Source organism: Corvus cornix, chromosome 20 (assembly GCF_000738735.6).
Source record: "Corvus cornix cornix isolate S_Up_H32 chromosome 20, ASM73873v5, whole genome shotgun sequence".
Taxonomy (NCBI): Eukaryota; Metazoa; Chordata; class Aves; order Passeriformes; family Corvidae; genus Corvus; species Corvus cornix.
In genome coordinates this window covers 7424491-7444025 of record NC_046349.1, presented here as the reverse complement: position 1 = coordinate 7444025, position 19535 = coordinate 7424491, and the positions used below count along the sequence as shown (strand labels likewise).

Genomic DNA, 19535 nt, shown 5'->3' with positions numbered 1-19535 from the left:
TAACACCACTGTGCAAAGAGCACTTTCTCCTAACGGCATCGAGAAACCTGGCTGGGCTTACCAGGCGGTGGAAGCCGCCTCCCCCGAGCCCAGCAGTCAGAAGGGCTGATCTGGTGAGGAGCAGCGGGTGGAAGCCGGGCAGCGGACACGGATACTGCCGCAGCACCAAGGCCCAGCTCCGGTGGGTTCCTGCCCGGCCCCGCGGCCGCCTCAGCTGACACTGGCCCTGGGGGCCCGCCCGCCGGCCGCTGATAGGCCGTCCAGAACGACACTCAGAGTATCGCCTTTCCCGATTGGCCCAGTGTGTCCCGTAGTGCGTCATGTGAGTTGTGGTTCGGTTCTCGCCCGGTCATTGTGGCGCTGTCCGAGCACACAATTACTACATTTCCCATCAGGCTTTGCAGGGAGAGTGCAACTGCGTTGCGCGGGGTCTGCTTATCCGGGTCCCCAGGCGGCCCGGCCAATCAGCGCGCGCTAAGGGCGTGAGCCGGGCGTTGATTGGTGGGTTCGGACGGCCGAGCCCTGTTTGAAATCCGTTAACGGCGGCAGCAGAGCGGCCGCGCGGGGTGGCGGCGGCGCTGCCGAGGTGAGTCTGGGGGCTTCGGCCGGGCACTCCTGGCCTCGCCCTCCTTCCCCGACCCTCAGCCCTTCCCCACATCTGGTCGTTCGCTCCGGCCGTGGCTACGCGGCTGTTCTCTGAGCCCAGGTATTGGTAACGGAGCCGAGGTCTCGGCTGGGAGGCGGAAGGCGGCTCCGGCCGCTCAGCCCGTGGCCAGAGCCGTTGTCGCGGTGCTTGGCGGGCGGGCTCGTAACGGAGCCCTGGGGGCTGATTGCGAACCCGTCGTTCCTCGGGGGAGCTGAGCCCGGGGCCCCCGGCCGGCAGCTGGAGGAGCCGTGGCGGGGGGTTCCCGCTCTCCGGGTGGGATCGCGGTACTGGAACGCGAGGCGTGTGCCTTACGGTGGGGTGGGTGCCTCGGGCGTGAAATAAAGTTTTAAGTCTTTAAACAATCGCGAAATGCGATAAAACTCTGTATTTCACGATGTAAATATCTGTTAATTCTCCTCAGGCCAAATCCTGCTTCCCGAGAAAAGGAGGGAAGCAAACCAGCGAAAACCTGGCCCAAGTAACAGAAAAAGCATTAGGGGAGCTATTTTTATTAGGATATTTTTTTTTAAAACTAAAGGACCTTCAACTTAATCTAACAGTTAGTTGAGGTTATACTAGCTAAAAATAATTTACTTTTCCTTGAACGTCTATTCTTAGAGTGTCCCATCTTCATGTCTTCTGAAACTTGTGGGATCTTTTTTAGGGAGCACGCGATGTCGGGGCTGTTTATTTTTGGGAATGGGGGCGGGTCTGGGCCGTTAGCAGAGCAAAGGCTGTGCTAGCACTTCACCCCTCCGTTGGCTGCCGCTGGTGGGGGGGGTCTGCGGAGCTCTCTGCGGGCTTATTTCTCACCTGGGGCGAGTTAAAGGCTTTTTCTCCCAGACTGAACATTAAATGATGGAACAGCAGTGTTCTGGGGGATGACGAATCCAGTGTTGATTTTGTACTGCAGAAAAGCTCTGCTGAACTTTGAGTAAGGGGCATGAGAAGAGGGAGAAGCTGTAGATGCAGAGTGTGTTGTAAGTGTTCACTTAACCCTGCTCAGGGAAAAGTAAGGGTGAAGGATGAGTTTCTGAAGCTGTTGGCATCATGCAGAGGGAGTTCCGGTGATGGCTTTGTGGTGGGATGGTTCTAACCAGGCTGTGGTGACAGGACTGTAGCTTCAGAGAGGGAGTTACAGCCCTTTCTAATGCTCCAACTTACATGTTAACCCCTGAAAAACATTCAGGAACTTTGTCTGGGTTATTATCCCAATAAAAGGAATGGAAAACTCTGGTTTGCAGGACAATAAAGAAGCTGCCAGGCTGAATTAAAGCTGCCTGGTTAGTGCAGCATCCTGTGTTTAAGTGGCAGCTGGTGCTGAAGCCCAGCAGAAAGCCCTGGAATTGCTGGAGCACATTCCCATGCAGCTGCCTCAGCCTTGGGGAAGCTCTTCTTGCTTATTCCTGGTTGCACGTCTTGGTTTTTGAGGCATGTGGATCAGATTGCTTTGTGTTTATCTGCTGATGTAGCTTAGAATAGCCTTCTTGTGTGTCTGCTGTTGTTTTTTCTGCTTTCTGATCCTGTTAGGATTTGCCACAAGTAACACCTGTAACTTGTGAAGCTCCAGTGCTGTGTCGTGATAAGGCATCATCTCCAGTTCACCAGGGCCTTATCTACATTGCAAGGTGGCAAGAAAGAGCATATCTCTCTGCCCTCCTTGGGATCCAGACTGGTTTGTGTTGGAAGGGACCTTGAAGCTCATCTTGTTCCAACCCCCCCATCATGGGCAGAGACACCTTCCACTGGACCAGCCCTATCCAACCTGGCCTTCAACACTTCCAGGGATGGGGCAGCCACAGCTTCTCTGGGCAACCCTTGCCAGAGCCTTACTGCCCTCACAGGGAAGGCTTTCTCCCTAATATCCAATCTAAATCTCTCATATTTTAGTTTGAAGCTATTCCCACTTGTCATGTCACAACCTGTCTGTGTCCCTATCACTATCATTCTGTCCTTGCTACTCTTCCAAACTCAAACTCCTCCATTCTCTCTCCCTCTGACCTTGAGTTCTCATCTTGGAATGCTGCATCCTATCTCCCAACACCATGGCCTGTATGGCTGGGAGGCTCCTTTGTCTAGACAGTGGGTGCTGTTGGCACAAAATTCACAACTACATCGAGAAAAAGATGCTGAACACATCCGTGATGGAATTGTGTCGGTATCTTAAAGCTAATTTGGATTAGAGTGAGGTGTGAAGTTATTCCAAAATACCTATTGCACTTGCTGTTGGATCAGTCTTATTCTGGGATAGGAATGCTTGTTCCAATTTAGTGTAATCCTTTTTCAAAGCTAACTAATCTAAACCATGCCAAGGCACTCTTCTGGAACGTGCCAAAGTGTAGTTACTCAAAAGAAACCTGATGTCCAGAGGAACCCACTGCCTATTCCTCCAGGTGGATGTGGCTGTGCTGCTCTGGAGGCATATTTAGGTCAGTGAGAGAGCAGACCTAGAAAGAAAACTAAGGTTTTAATTAAGTAGTTCCTTTATAAAAGGAATTTGGGGTGTTTTTGCAAGCGAGAAGATCAGACCCTCCTTTCCTGCCCCAGCAGCTCTGCAAACCAGGTGAAAGCTGATCCTGCAGAACAGGGGTGAGGGTTCCCTGGCTGGCCTGCTCCAGACACCCGTGTCGACACAGGAGGTGATGAATGTGGGGGAGAGCAGGGTCATGCTTTAAATCCATGTAGGATTACAGCATGCCTGTAATCACGCTTGGGGAAATGCACGCAGTGCCTGCTAATTAGGGAACGTCCCTATTAATGAGGAAAAATTTCCACGCCTCCCTCCTGGTGGATGAATGCCGCGGTGGAGAGAAAGAATTTTGTATTGAGATAAATGTGGTTGTGCTGTCAAAATCACCACCGGGTGTTTTAAAATGCGTGCAGGGAGCGGGCAGCGGGTGTCGGGCTGTGCTTGGCAGAGCCTGTTGGGATTGCAGATGCCTTGTGGTGGGCACAGGAGCGATAAATCACCGCAGCATTCCTGGCTGATCCCTGTCCTAGCTGAGTTGGTGGGCGGAGGAGCGGGATGCCTTTCAGTGAACTGCAGCTTCACCGTCAATCCTGTTCTGGGCAGGACCTGGAGGATATGTAGGGATTTGAGAAGTGGATGCCATGAGTTCATCTGACTGAAATGGACTCTCTGGAGTTCAGTCATAATAACTTTTACCTCCCTGTTGTCTCTTTCAAGAAACAGAGTGTGAAACTGAGGCAATGATACAATCCTTTTGTTTTCCTGAGTATTCTCTTCTGTCTGGGATAGAGGGGAGAGAGAAGGGGTCAGCAATGACCTCAATGATGAGGGTGGTGACACTATGGAAGAATATGGACTCCACACAGTAAAAAGCTGGAAACTGCAGCAGTGTAGCAGTGGGCACAAGTAGCTGTGAAACATGATGCCCAGAGCTCTGCCTCTGACTGGAGAGGGTGAGGGGAGAATGCAGATGACGCATTTGATTTTTAAAAAAAGTCTAAAGTGTTGACAGAAATTCTATCTTGATTAAGGGCAGTAGGAAAGCATTTGATTCCAGCCGTGTCTCAAGCTCAGTTACAGTTGGTTTTGGCTCCAATTCTTCTGTTTGCCTTCTTTGGGCCCTACCTTGACATCTTCCCAGCTGTGTAGCTGGCGCTTCTCTGATGACATTTTTTCCTTTAACTATCACAGTTCTGCTCTGGGGAGCTAGAGGCTTCTTGGTGCACCCATCCTTGGGAGCCAGTGGTTGTGACCAGTGTGGTACCCCCTAAACCCTGTTTTGCTTTACTCTTGACCATTCTGTTATTTATTGGGAAACACCATCTGGGTTTTGAACCATGTGTGGTCTGCCTAGACAGGTGGTTTAGGGCTGAGGCTCTGTGGATTAGGAATATGCTGCTTTGGAATTGCTTGGGTTCATAAAAGCAAAGTTCAGGTGATTTCCTTGGGGAGTGTTTTATAACATCCTTGCGAGCTTTGCCTCACAGCTGTTCAAGGCATCACAAAAGCACCTTTGCAAAAAAGGTTTTCTGGTAATTTCAGGGTTTATAACTTTGTCACTGGCTTTATTCCTGTTCCTGTTGAGTTTAATATCACCTGTTGACACAGGGACTCCTCTTGCTGTCAGTGCTTCATTAATTAGCTGCAGGGACTGTTTGACATGGGTCACAGTGCTCAGTTTGTTTATAGCCTGGCCAGCCTCAGGCTAGTGTTATGGAATGCAAGAGGCCTGACATTGCCCTCCTTCTGACTGTTTGCCCGGTAACAATGCTCTACAGAGCCCTCTTCCTGCTTTGAAAATCAATTTATTCGATAGAAGAGCAGCTTTGTGTCATTAGTTCTTGTTTATAGCCCTTCAGAGAGGGAGAGAGGCTGTGCATTGCGGTGCTCTAGAGTGAATCTCATCAGCTTTGTAAATCCTGTAAGGGTGAGGCCTCTTCTTTGTGTGTGGTGAGGGAACAAAGTGCAAATCAATGGCTCTCTGGAAAAGCTTTATAATTTACTTCCTCTTAAAAAATACAATTCTATTTGTCTATATTTCTAATCCCTGTCAAAACTTGATCTTTCTGACAGTTTTGAACCTGCAAATCTCAACAGTGGTAAAGTCTCCTTAGCTTTGCAGATCAGCAGTAGAATAAAACTCTGCATGGCTCATGAGTTCTACCCTAAGGTGTGAAGTGCAAGAAGGGGGGATGTACCAAAGGCTGTCCCAATGCCTGTCCCTAGAAACCCTGCAGAGGAAAAGAGGTGGGGGATGATTCCACTAATACCCTGTTGTCTCAATGTCTCTAGTGGTGCAGGCAGAGGATTCCTGGGGACAGTGTGGCTGTGAAGATGTCTAAGCCAGAATCCCGTTATTCTTTTGATGTCCCAAACATCTGCATCAACTTTGCAACTCTGAGTGAGGATGATGTATACAATGCAGACTCCTGGTTTGGTAAGTTGCTTCCAACTCCTTGAGTGGTTTCCTCATTGGATGACACCTTGGTGTGACCCTTGTTTTGGGCCTGGCTTCTGTGCCAATTAATCACACTGTTAACTGCATCATTAATCATGCATGGGGTTTCTTTTGTTCTGTTTTTTTTTTTTGCGTTTAAATTTTGTCATCTGTAACTTGACTTTGTTAACCTCATAATGATATTCTGGGGTATTGTTAACAGTTCCTAACAGTATGTATAGTGAAAGTCTTTCTCTCCTTACAGACCGAGAAGCCAATCTGGAGAATGTCCCTCCTGCAGAAAATCTGGCAAAGGCCTCACACAGCAGCCCTGCTTTTTCAAAGCCTGATGTTATTCTGTCTTCTGTCCCATCACAAGAAGTAGCAATGAGTAAGCTGGTGTGGTGTGGCAGGGAGGGGATAAATTTTACCGGCTTTTCGCTGGCCAAATGGAAAGGCCTCTTGTCTGGCTTTTGTGGGGCCATCTTCATAAACTCTTTTCTGCAAGGTCTCATGTGGTTTTACTTGGTGTTGTTCTGTGTATGTAGATGAGCTGACACTTGCCCCTTTCTCAGGTGAAAGCAATGGTGAAGCAGAATGTGCCCAGGCCAAAGCAGTCTCTCAGAATATTGTTGGGTCCCTGGCAACCTGGACAGCTGCTGCCCCTGCAGAGGCCCCTCAGAGGTGAAATACTTGTGTTCAGTTTGTACAATGATTGATGATGGTGTAACTAAGCAGGTCCTTGCTCTCAGGATCTGCAGTTCTAGCTGTTCTTGGGGCATCCTGTGGGGCTGGAGTTCTCCAGTATGGAGATCGTGTATGGAGACACCTGATCTGCTGGCTAAGCTGGAGGGACAGTCTCCAGGGTGGAAATGTAATGCAGTGTCTCACATACTTGTCAAATGAGACTCGGCAGCACCAGGACCTTCTGGTATGTGAGGATATCTGAAACTGAGGTGGCTTATAAAGTTTCTTTGTTTATATCTGCCTGACTTGGGCAGAACTCACTCTGGATATGAATGCAAGGGGCTCTGCATGCTCATATATAGCAAAAAATATTTAGTTTATGGGTTGTTAAACTTTAATAAATCGTGCTGCATTTGGATTGTTGTGTTAAACATAATTTGTATGGTGGAGTTAGGGGATACACTGACATAAAAAGTGTTATCCAGGTCAGGTGTCTCCTCAGATCTGTGGGAAAACTGACCTCTGCTTTCTGTTCTACTCTAGAGCGGGCAGGAGACTGGCTACAAAGCAGGGGAAAACCCAGCAGCGCAAGCAGCCGGGCAGAATCAAAGCAGAGAGAATTGCTAATGCCTCAGATAATAAGGAAGAGGTTCCACCCTTGAAGAAAATGAGAATGTATGTCATCCAAGTCCTTCTGTTTAGAGCTGGGAAAAGGAATACAACTGTTCCTTTGGAAAGGGTTTCCACCTGGCTGAGAAGGTTCCTACAGGAAGGTTAGGGGGTGGTGGCTGGAACTGGTTGCTGATACTGGTTTTGTAAACAAGAAATGGCTGTAAATGCTGAAGGAATTGCTCTGTTTGGAGGTAGAGATATGAATGAAACAAGCATGGGCTTCTTCACCTTCTTACTCCTTACTCAGTGTCTGTCAGTTAGCTTTAAATTTGTCTGAACTTATCCATCAGGAAGTCATCAGGCAGTCATTAGCTATGAAAGAGTCACAGCTAAAATATTTCTCAAATTAACTTAACCGCTGAAGTATCATATGGTGATAAGCTTGAGGTCAGGAAATTGAAGTGTGATCTTTGAAACACCACTGTACCTCAATGATCTACAGTATACCTCCCTTCTCCAAAAACTCAGTAATTAATCTTCCCTTCTGCAACCTTGGAGTACCAGGGAAAGCTGGATGGTCTATACCTGGGCCTGGGGTGAGATAAGGCCAGCCTGGCATACCTTAGACCTCACCAGGTGTTGGGATGGTTATGCATGGTGGTGAGAACTGCAGGTGGTCATTTACTTAGAACACAGTTAATTCCAGGGGTTTGCCCTAACAACTTGTTTTCTTAGTTCTGGCAGCAGAGAAAAGGTGACAGAAGCATCCACAAAGACAGAGCCCCTGCAGGATTCTGACCTCTCCCCAGGGAGAGGGAAAAGCAAACTGACCATGCCCTCCACGCCAACAATGTTGAAGTACGTGGCTTTCTTGTGACTTGTCTGCTAATCACAGTTGATTTAGGTGACAGTCCTGGCTGTGTGTTTTCAGCTTCAACTTAGCATGTGATGGTATCACATTTAGTAAACACCATGTCAAGGCAACAGTATTAGGATGAAATGCATTTCACCAGCTGAAGCTGTGCACAGGAAAGCTTTTGCTTTTCTTTTGAGGAAAAAGTTGTTCTTCCTAACGGATTGAGAATGAACACAGCAAATGGGTCTGCAGAATAGCAGCTAGCTGTGAGATTCCTTGAAAAAACAAAACCCAAGCAGATCTGTTCTAAAGAGGATGTTTTTACAACCTGTGATGCTCCTGCAGTGATGTTGGAGATAAGCATGTTCCTTGCACTAACATCATGCTAATAATCAGGGAAGCAGGAAGGCATATCTTAGTTTCTAATGTGCTTCTGCAGGAGGACCAAACGTTCTAGCAAGCAGAAGAGTACAGAGGAGCAGGAGCTGGAAAAGATGCAGCAGTTGCAGCAGGAGGTTATGGAGCTGCGGAAGAAGAATGAGGAGTATCTGAAAGCAGCTATTGCTGGAGCAGGTGGGCTGTGCCTGAATTGCAGAATGAAGCTGTGTTGGGTTCAGCTGGAGAGTGCTGCACAGAGCTGTGCAAGTACCTTTGAAAACAAGCATTCCAGACTTTGCAATAAATATTAGGAGCTCTTTACTGTAGATCAGCCCCTAAACTGCCTGGAAACAGGTGTGTTTGGGTTATGTCATGTTTTGAAAAGTTAAAGATGAGTTCTTTAAAACCTTACCTAGTTGTTAGAAATTAAATGCTATTTTTATTTCCATGAATCCTACCCCACACCAAGAGGCTTCCAGTCCTTACATGTGCTTTTCTTCTAGGACAACCCATGAAGAGACCTGCTGGTCAAGTAACGAAGCCAATTGATTTCCACTTCTGCACGGAGAATAGAATTAAACAGAATGTGGAAAGCCAGCCTGGGAATGAGTACAAGGAGCTGGATTTTGCAGCAGTACTGAGGAAGCATCCCCCTTCTCCGGTGAGAGCCAGAGTGTTGCCAGCACTCAGCTCACTGATTCTTGCCATCACCTCCCTGCTGCTTGTGCGATGCTTGGGCTGATGACCCACAGAGAGGTTACCGCAGGAGAGGCAGGTGTTGTGCAAACCTGACTGCAAACTTCCTGTGTGTCTGTGTTGCCACAAGACTCCAAAGAAACCTTGTGGAAAAAGGAGCCCTTTAGTGTCAGATCTTCCAGTCATTCCACTTCATGCCTTAATCTGCTCGATACAGTTTCCCAATATAACTTGTGCATGTTCAGACTGTTAACACTTGTGCTTAATGTGAAGTGTTAACTTCTTTGCAGTGAGAGGAAGGGACAAATACTGTGCATCCATGGGGATAGGAAATGTCATCAAAGCCTCCTGGCCAATACTGACTGTGGTGTTCTGTCTCCAGGTGCGAATGCCAAAGGGGCCCACTGTCCCCAAACCTTTCAATCTGTCCCAGGGAAACAAAAGAAAACTTGAAGAAGCCACAACAGAGTATGTGTCCTTTGCTGAGCAGGTAGAAGCATTCCAAAAACGCACACCCCCTCGTTACCATTTGAGGAGCAGGAAATCTGAGGAAGGTGAGTGGTCCTGGCTGTGTCCACAGATGTGGTGGTAGAGCAAGAGATGCTTTGACTCCTCTGAGCAAATGGCCTGTGTTTGTTGCAGGCCTTGCCATTAACTGCTAGTCTCTGTGACTTGAATTTGTAGGCTCAGTTTCAGGAAAGCCGGTGAAGGCTCGGATCACACACCCCAAAACACCAGTGCTCCGAACAAAGCACCGCTTGAGACCTGTCACCTGCAAAACTGCCGCAGAGTTAGAAGAGGAGGAGATAGAGAAAATTCAGCAGTAAGTAAAGGCTTACTCTAGTCCTCCAGGGGATGACTGTATCACACTGGAAATATTTTACAGATACCAAAATATCACTTCTCTGGAATACCCTTTTGTGTAAAAGAATGAGCATACACCATTGATATTCCTTTACGGTGTTCATAATTCTTTAGCTCTGATTGTAGGGAAGTGAAATATAAACAATTAATTTTGAAGGAAGTGCTTTTAGGAGACCTGATCTTGGATTGAATACAGCTTCTGATGAGTAAAGTAAACCCAATATAGCAATGCAGCCTGCATGCACTTCAAAATTTGCCTGTAGGCAAAGGTTTGGATTTCTAGGAAAACAATCTGCAAGATTTTACTTATTAATCTTGCTGTTTTAAAGGCAAAGGAGGAATTGCTAACTACAGCTGTGCACTAATGTACAATTGGTGACTGTCTCTATTATTCCTGCATAGGTACAAATTCAAAGCACGAGAAGTCAATCACAAAATCTTCGAGAGTGGGCCGCTCCTGCCCAAGAAACCTGCTGTGAAGGAGCTCACCCAACCCATCGGCTTTCAGCTGGAAATAGAAAAAAGGATTCAGGAGCGTGAGAGTAAGAAGCAGCAGGAGGAAGAGCGCTTCGAATTCCATTCCAGGCCATGTCCCACAAAAATCCTGGAGGATGTTGTGGTAAGAAGTTTAATAACACCCAGGCTTGGAACTGGAGTGGCAATGAGCTTCAAAATGCTTGTAGCTATGTGGCATTATGTGTTTAATGATCTTAGTAAACAGTGTCTGTCATTAGGTAAGAACTGCAATGGCTATGTCCTGTGCTGTCACGTTGTTTCTCCTGTCCTGTGTTCTTGGCACTTGGCCTTGGGTAACTCCTTGCTGGCTCTTCTGAACAGGGTGTTCCAGAAAAGAAAGCACTTCCTGTTACAGTCCCCAAGTCTCCAGCCTTCACCTTGAAAAGCAGAACCCGTGTGTCTGGCAGAGAGGAAGAAAAGGTAACAATTGTGATGAGGCTGGAGCCAGGCCCAGGTCCCACTGTGGTGCCTGCCATGCTTCTGGATGTGGGTGGGATGCTCTGGGGCTGGATGCCCCTTCCCTCTTGTGAGCAGTTCCTCCAGGGTTACCTTTGCCTGTGCCATTCACTTCAAGCAATCTGGTTATTGCTGCTCATTTTACAGAAACTGAATTATTTTTAAAAATAAAATAATTTAAATGCTAGGGTGCTGATAAGGGTTTCTGAGGTGTTGCTGCTATGAATGAGGGAAGTGGACTGCTTAGATTTCTCATCCTTCCCTATTCTGTTACTGAAGGCAGATATTGCACATGACCTTTCTTCTCTCTGAGGTGGGGAGCAGGATTTTGAAAGCTTCACACCTTTCTTCCTTTCCTTCTTGTCAAGAGGATATTAAATAATTACAGTCTAATTTGGATGAGTACTAGAATTGAGAGTGGCTTCAAAAAAGGAAAAACTGGGCCTGTGGTTCAGGCTGCCAGTAAATTGGTCCTTTTAGGATTCCTAATTTTTGCAGTGTCCACTGTTTGTGTGCCCCTTATTAAAGGAGTGCATTCAAAGCTCTTTGTGGCTTTGCTTGGCAGGAATTGCAGCCTATACAAAAGTAAAACATCAGATCCTAATGCTAATATCCCTGTAGGAAAAAGAGGAGGTGGCTGTGATCAAAGCTAATCCTATGCCACATTATGGAGTGCCCTTCAAACCCAAAATGCCAGAGCAGAGGCACGTGGAAGTTTGCCCCTTCTCTTTCGACGCCCGGGACAGAGAGCGACAAATACAAAAAGAGAAAAAAATAGAAGAACTACAAAAGGAAGAGGTAAGAATTAAAAGCTACCTTGGATTCCACTCCTTCAGTAAAAACAGTGTGGCAGGATTTGCTGTTGTCTATTAAACTTCCAAGGAAAGGACAAGAAATATTTTGAGTTGTTTATTTCAGGTGCCAAAGTTCAAAGCACTGCCTCTGCCTTACTTTGACCAAGTTAAACTGCCAGAAAAGAAGGTCAAAACCCCAACTCAGCCTGAGCCATTCCATCTGCAGGTGGATGAACGGGGAGCTGCCAAGCTCCAGAGCTGGAAACAGCAGGTAGGATGAAAAGGATAATAGGAATGACCAGACTTAAAGCAGCTGATGGGGTTGTGGTTGACTACAGAAAGTGTCCTGCTTGAACTGAATCAGTAGCTGAGTTTGAGCAACAATTTTTTTCTGTACTTGGCATGAGACTTGGGCTGTGGGTTAAGGATTGGTCAATGGGGTTTTTTTTATTTTTCTCACTTTGTGGTAAATGATGGGATTTACCACAACTGTACGAGCAGCTGTGGGTGTTTTCTAAGCAGCAGCTCTGTGCAGCTGAATCCCTTTGCTGACTATCTCCAGGAGTATATTGACACATAAATAATATACTGCTTTTCTCACAAGAAGTCTACAGTGGACACCTGAAACTTTCTTCAGGCTATTTTTGGCAAAGAAACTGTTGGGCAACAAGTGACACCACTTTTTGGCTTTAATAAATTTTCTATGGAAATGATTTGACTAAGTCAACATGGCTTTTCCAGTGTAGGGAGTGCTGGAGTCTGGGTCACGGGGAGATGGTCTCTTTCTGCCTGGCACTTGATGTGCTCTCTTCCTCTTGCAGCTTAAAGAAGACTTGAAAAGGCAGAAAGAGGCAGCCTGTTTTAAAGCTCGTCCCAACACAGTGATGTACCAGGAGCCTTTTGTGCCCAAAAAGGAGCATAAGATGTTATCAGGTAGAGTTATGAGTACTTGCTACACGGGCTTGGCTGATAGCTCAGAAATGATGCAATTAAGCGATGTTTTTTCTGGCTGTTGCCTCTTCTTCATCAGCACAGCCAATAGTGCCTTGCATTTAATCAACTAATTGCCTAACAGCTTGTGTCCCTTGGGAGCAGGGGGATTTCCTCTCCACCCCCCTGTCCTGCTCTAGCATGGCAGCTGTATTTAGCAGCTCTGCTGCAATTGGCAGATGATTGATGTCTGCCAGCTCAGGATAAGGGTACTGAGAATGTGAGGAGCTCCCTGCAGAGACAGCTGGCATTTCTGCAGCACTGTCACTCTTTCCCTCCCGTTTCTAATGAGATGAAGGCATCTACTGCTTGGGTAGGCTGAGATTTGTAGGGCATAAAACCAGCCAAAACCTTGTTTGTACTAACAATTGTGTGCTTGCTCCCTCCCATGAGAACACCCGTGACGGGGTGACGTCTGCATTAACACTGCTCACGTCTGGGAGTAAAGTTTTCTCTTTTCCTGAAGCCTGGAGGTATCTCCTAACGACCCTTGCCAAGGGGAAGCTCTCCAAAGGGAGGCTTCCATTGACACTAGTACTGCTCTGCTTTACCTGACTGTCTTTGAACCAATGTTATCTCCTCTATTTCTAAACTTAGAGAGCCTTTCTGGTTCTGTAGTTCCTGAAAGCTTTGAGCTGGCAACAGAAAGAAGAGCAAAAGAAAGGCAAGAATTTGAAAAGCGATTGGCAGATGCAGAAGCCTTAAGGGAGAGGTATGAGGAGCAGATCAGGCAGCAACAAGAGGAGCGTGAAAAGGAAGAAATTGCTAAGCTAAGACAAGAAATGGTAAGTGAGCTGTTTCTGAGCAAGGGTTGTAAAGCAACCCAGAGGAATGTGGGAATTATCCTTAAGGAGCTAGTGTCACTGTTGAGCTGTGCTCAAACTGCCTTTCCACGGTTCCCTTTTGCAAAACTGACGACTCACCAACTTCACAACTGGTTTAAAAAAACCAAACCTACAAAACTATGTAAACAAAGAAGGCAGCTGTTCTGAGATGGCTGAGTTTCGGAGCTGCATATGTGTAGTTATCAAAGCAGAATGATCTCAGTAAAACCTACAACCCCAACATGTGCTGTGCATTTTCCCAGTCCCTCACTCCAGTGCCCAGGGTGGTGTGGTGGTCTCAGGCAGATGCCTGCCTTCACCTCCTCCACAGCTCACCTGCAAATTTCAGCTTCATCATAACTGCAACCATTGGCTTTGTTTTGCCCTTGCTTATATTTATTTTTTCACAGGTTCACAAGGCAAACCCAATACGCAAATACCGCAGCCTGGAAGTGAAGCCCAGCAATCAGCCACTGACTATGCCAAAGTCTCCCAACTTCTCAGACAGATTCCGGTGCTGATGATGTGATAACAGGAGGGAGCATCCCTCTCCATTCCCTAGGTAGGAGAGAGGGAGCAGTTGTTTTTCCATGGCTGCTCAGTCTGAACTCTTATGTTTGGTTCTGTTGTTGTACTGAGTAGTTGAACTCCACCTGAGCCCATGACATCCCAGCAGTGCCTCCTGGCCTTGCTGCATATACAGACTCTGTGTTCTCTAGAGACTAAACTAAGTTTTGATATTGCATATGGATATTGTGTACCTAACTAAATAAAAACTCCTAATCTGCTCGCTGTCTCTGGCTAGTGGGCTGAAGCCCTTTCCTGCAGAAAAGTTTTCATTAAAGGCTGACCGCACAGATGTGTGCATCTGGCAGAGCTGCCTTGTGTTTGTACACTAAGGACTATTTTCAAGTGTCTGTTTTTTAGCCTTTTAGTCTGCATTAAGCTTGAATTGTGTTAAGTGATGTGAGGTTCCTTCAAGCCAGCGTAGCGCGGGTCTGGCCTTTCTTGTTAATGTTTAGATGACCACAAATAGAAATCTTGCCCACGCTTTAAAGTAGTTCTCTGTGTCTATTAGAGCATTAAACCATCTTGCTGTTTTATAGCTGAAGTTATTCTATTTGGGGAACCATTTATCTGGCAAGTGACCTGCTGTAAGCTGCTGCCCCAGCTCCTGCCAGTGCAGGTCTTTTGGCTACAGAGCCATCAGCATCTCTGGCCAGTTTGGGCAGTGAGCAGAGCTAAATATAGCCCAAGTGCTCAAATGTGTTAGAGGACAAAACTGCTGGCATTGTGAAGAGTGGACACATCTAGATTAAAGTTTTAATAATTATTTCTTACTTAGTATTGTGCTCTGATTTTTTTACCTTTATATCTTGCTGAAACACATGTAAGCAGGGGTGCTTGCTACTGTACTGCTGTTTAGAAGAGAAGGGGGAAAAGGGCAACTGAGAATTAATTTGTCCTAACTGGATAAACTTTCTTGTTTGGTGGTTATGAAAAACATTTGATTTCATTTCTTCTGAATTTGTATACTGTTGAAGTACTCCCAGAGTGTGTAGCTTTTTGTTCAGATTTTTGGGTGAAAAAGAGAGTTCAAACTTGGTGTTAGACTCCAGCTAAGGGGATGGTTAGAGGTGCTGTCTCATTCTTGCCAAAGTACATCAAGCAATTGCTATTTTACCCTTAGATTGAGAGACGTAACAGTGAAAGAAAGTCCTTAGAGACCTAAATTCCAAGAAGAACATTTATTGTAGCCAAGGGATGATGTTTCTGCAGGAATTCTCCTAAAAAGTGTGATGCTCAAGAGATGTCATTGCAGAACAGCTGGGGTCTCTATGGGAGTGTTTCAAAGAGCATCAACCTAAAACTTTAGTGCTGGGATTAAAAGAGGAAAAGCCACCCCCACTTTGTGCAGTTAGTAACTGAGGAACTGGAGAATGAGAGGCTTGGGGGGAAGTATGTTGGCACTAAAGGATGAATGACCCTGTGGCAGTGTGGATTCTTGGAAATGGTGAGCTTGGATATGGCTCCTTTTTGCTCAAATTTCAGCTTTTCCTTCCCTTCTCTTGAGGATCTTTGTGTAGTTGTGGCAGAGCTTGGCCCAAAAGCTTGACCCAGTCTGTCTTCAGCCACGTTTTTCTGGCTTTGCTGATAGCCCTGTGTCACTGAGCTGAGAGTTACGGGACAGCCAGAAAAACTGCTGTCACTGCTGCTGTGAAAATTTGCAGGAGTGGCTGGAGCACAAGCGACATGTCAGCATCCTCTTCTTGAAAACTAAATCCATGTGACCTGTCTGCCTTAACCCCATTTCTGTCACAGTGGAGCTGTTCCCTGTGATCTGGTCCCTACCCAGTACATTACAGAACCTCAGACCTGCTGTCAGGGAGCCCTTCCTTTTTCCTCGAGTGCCAGCTCTGGAGAAGGCAGCGTGTGGGCAGCAGGAGCAGCAAATATTTATGATGAGTCAGGGGGAAGCTGGAATGATGATGAGCTGCTGAAGAATGTGAAGGCAAGCAGGATCATGAGGCCATGGAACTGGAGCAGCCACTGATCCCTGAAGGATGAAGCAGCTGGATTTCCCTGATGGCCCTACATGGCCTCTTCTGCCTTGAGGAAGAGGTTGTGTGCCTGACAGCTTGGCAGTATTTTTTCCCCAATGGTATCATTTGGGTCTAATAAAAGACATTACATCTTCCCCCAAACATGCCCTCTTGTATTCCCCATGCACTGCAAACAGGGGCAGGAACCTCAGGCAGCTGGGCCTCCAAGGGCCTGGGGTGTTTGTATGAGCTTGGAGTCACCCACCAGGTTCTCACGGGCTGGGGTGTGGGACCTGTCCTCTTAATTAGGAGGGAAGTGGTGTCAGGGTGGGAAAGCTGTTCTTGTGTACAAAGTGTATAAAAATCATGTCCTGAAGGAGCTGGATGTTGGAGAGGATGGGATTTGGCCAAGGCTTCAGCAGGGAACTGGTGGTCAGTGATTTTTCCAGTGCTGGGGAGAATAAATTTACAGGACCGGGAGCAAGAGACTGGGATTTAACTGAGTGCTGTTCCAGCACCTGCCTTTAGAGTCAGGGTAGGTTGAGAAACTGATGTAAAATCTATATTCTCCTTGTGTGGCTTTTGCAGAAACATTTTCATCTTCCAGTACTCAAAGCCCATCACCAGTATGTGCATGCCTTGAGAGCAAGGAGTGGGAGGAGGTGAGGGGAGAAGATCTGGGTACAAAATCTTCCTCTGCTCCCTTTCTAGTTGAGCTGTACTCAATCTGTTATCAAAATAATTTGATCTGAACACAGACTAGAGTTGGAACTAAAAAGCAGACAATGTTTTCCTGGACTTTCATGTTGAATTGCAAGATCAAATTATCTGGTGAATAAATTCTTATGAAAAGGCTTGACGCTGCCCTCAGATCACAGCTTTGTTTCTCCCTTCTGTCTCCGCTGGGAAACATTGGTGGCTGCTTGTGTGACCTGGCCTGAATCTGGCAAGGACCCCTGGACCTGGGCAGGTCCTGGTACTCCCTGGTGGTGCTGCTGCTGGTGTTCACCTTGCTCTGGATGCTCTTTTGATGATGTTGGGATTTTTCCGTGTCTTTCCCCATTACCTTGCTGACACCTGTCATGACACGATGGCAGCTCGCGGTGGAAGCCCTGGCACTGATGGAAGCAGTTAAGCCAGACGGCCTGGCTGGTTTGTGTTTCAGCAGCATGGCTGGGATTCAGGTGGGGATGTTGTTCAGCCTGCCCTGCTGCTCGATTTAGCCGGGGTGTAGGGTTTCCCGGGAATGGGCCGGCTTTGGCCCCGCAGAGCCTCCCTTCCCAGGGTAAACGTAAAGGTTAAAGTGTGCTGCCGCAGTTGTGACAACGGCGTCGCCAGGGAACAGCGTGCTTGAGGAGCTGCCAGATAGTGCCAGGACAGGCTGTTTCCCAGCTGCAGCCAATGTAGGCTCTGGCTTAAGTTCCTGAATGGGAAGGGGAAAAAAAAAACCCAAGCCCAGGCTGAGAAACCGGGGTGGTGGCTGGTTTGCAGAGCCCCAGAGCACTGTGCTTCTCCTTGGGGTGTGTGGTTTTGGACCAAGTGCAACAGATACTGCCCTTCAATTCTACACTTCCTTCCTCCCAAAGGTCTCATTTCAGCTTATTTCTCTCTGCCCACAAATGAATTTTATCTGTGATAATGCCAAACCATGGTCACCCACTGCCTTTGGAGAACCATAGCTCCCCAGTACCCACGCTCAGGGCTTTGCTTCCTCACCTTGTCTCAAGGATTTGTGTGCAGACCAGCCTTGCTCCCAGGGAGTGTGGAAGATTGCAGGCATCCCAGGAAGGCTGGCTAGTGTCCAGGTGCTTGCTCCTGCTCTCCTTGGAGAATTTTATCCCAGTGTCCACCACACCAACAGCACCAAGGGGGCTGTGGGGCATGGCTCCTGCCTCATGCCTGGGCATGGATATGCTGCTTCCACCTGGGGTTTGCCAGGACGGTGCAGATCTGAAAGCTCGTGGAGTGGTGGCAGATTGTGCCTGAAGTGACATTGGTGGCCTCCAGGTGCCTGGCAGCCCTTGGCTGGAGGAAGGGAGAGGCAATTCCAAAAGTGTATGTTGGCGATGACAGTCGATGGGCAGAGTCCCTGCTGGCCAGGCACAGCTTCTGACCAGTTATTCCTGACTGTGGCCCTCCCAGAGGCCAAGGTGGGGGACTCCCACTCATCACAGGAGCCGTGGCTGTGCCAGGACTGGGCCACATGGGTGTCATTGTCACCAAGAGCTGTGGATGCTGGTGATGCTCCAACCTCTGCTTCTACTCAACTGCATCAGCACATCAGAGAGTTGGAGCTGTGTGCCTGCTCCTGCATTATCCCTGCTGGTCCTCACCACATTCCAAGTCCTGCCATGGATTTTAGAAAAGGAGCTGGCCTTGCTGAAGCCACAAATCCGAGCTGTGAAGGCTGGAGCAAGAGAGCTCCGTGTCTGCTCAGGATTCCCCAGCTGTGTCCTGCTGAGCAAGTGTTGCTCTTGCATCGAGGTGTTGTTGATGGTGGGTGCCTGAGGCCAGGGCAGGGACAGGTGGGACAGCAGTACCTCAAGGACAGGGGAACAGCTGTGCTCCCATCCTGGCTTGTCTCGCTTTCGATGTCACATGTGAACCACTGGCAAAGTCTGACCCAGGCCATGGCACACATGCTGGTGCTTCACTGGGAGCTGGGATTTGGCAATGCAGAGCAGCAGCACTGCCTGGGCAGTGTTGGTCCCCCTGAGAGGTGCTGCAGGCAAAGTGAGCACTGCACTTGGGGGGCTGCTGCTGCTTGTGCTGGTGGCATTGACTCAGCTCCATCAGGGAAGGCACTGGCCAGGGCAGCCTCCCCACCACCTTTGCTGCTGTAGCCTCCAGCCCTGCCACAGGTGAGGTTTAAACTGAGGAGAAAGCAAAGCAAGGTTTAAGCAGCCAGGTTTGGTGTCTGGCAGGACCTGAGCTTTGTGAGGCTGTGGGATGTGGAGCTGGGAGGCAGGACCAGGCTGGCAGCTGGCAGGGGTTGAGGCTGGAGGAGCCCAGGGTAACCTCAGCCTCCCTGGGGGCACCCGGCCAGCCCAGCCCTGGGGAGAGCCCTGCTCCTCCAGCACACACCAGGATCCAGCCCTGCGCAGTGCCTGAAGTGTGTCCTGGGGTGCAGCACCCACACACAGAAGGAGCTGGCAATGTCTGTGCAGCACCCATACACACAGCCCAACCCCTCTGGAGCCTCCAGCTCCTCTGTTTCTTACCCTGATTCCCAAAACACTTGATTTTGCAGAAAATAAGTTTTTCAACTGGTTCCTAGGGGCGGCTGCAGCCATTGGCCAGTGCCCACTTCCCAGCTGCTGTCACCTTCATCAAGGCCCAGTGGCAGTGCCCAGTGGTGCCACATCGTACCCACAGAGCGCAGGGTCCCTTGGAGCTGCTCTCCCAAAGGGCCAGCGCCAGTGGGCAGAGCTGGCCACAGCTCAGCAGCACGGGGGACCAGCACCATCACCAGCTACTCCCAGCCACCATCCCCGTGGGCTGGCCAGTGGCCACCTTGTGTCACTTGTGGGCACCTTGGAGGGCCTTAGTTACCTGGACCCTGTCCAGCTGACCCAGGCCACCCCAGTGGGATGGTTTTGGGGTGCCACTGTGTCCAGTGCCAGCGCTCCCTGTGGTGCTGTGCTGGAGCAGGAGGCAAGTCCGTCCCTGTCCCCTGCCTCTTTTCTGAGTGTCCCCAGCCCACGGGGGACAGGCGAGAGTGGCGTGTCCTTTGAACGGGCTCCAGCAGTAACAGGTGCTGGGAAAG

At 48.4% G+C, this 19535-nt stretch overlaps 1 protein-coding gene across 3 annotated transcripts; it reads left to right on the top strand.

The window, feature by feature from the left end:
- The first annotated feature begins 490 nt into the window (after positions 1–490).
- Positions 491–14566, top strand: TPX2 (TPX2 microtubule nucleation factor). Of its 3 annotated transcripts, none has more exons than XM_039563267.1 (17): positions 491–586; positions 5409–5553; positions 5819–5944; positions 6129–6237; positions 6784–6915; positions 7588–7710; positions 8148–8281; positions 8590–8747; positions 9165–9336; positions 9467–9605; positions 10049–10265; positions 10484–10582; positions 11240–11416; positions 11537–11683; positions 12234–12345; positions 13021–13187; positions 13637–14566. In XM_039563267.1, exons 2-17 carry the CDS (start codon positions 5451–5453, stop codon positions 13745–13747), a joined length of 2226 nt encoding a protein of 741 aa, XP_039419201.1. In that variant the 5' UTR covers positions 491–586; positions 5409–5450; the 3' UTR covers positions 13748–14566. The 3 variants fall into 3 exon arrangements, with proteins under 3 accessions (XP_039419201.1, XP_039419199.1, XP_039419200.1); XM_039563265.1 differs by having other exon boundaries at positions 13000–13187; XM_039563266.1 differs by lacking the exon at positions 491–586 and adding an exon at positions 653–706 and having other exon boundaries at positions 13000–13187.
- Positions 14567–19535: the final 4969 nt, after the last annotated feature.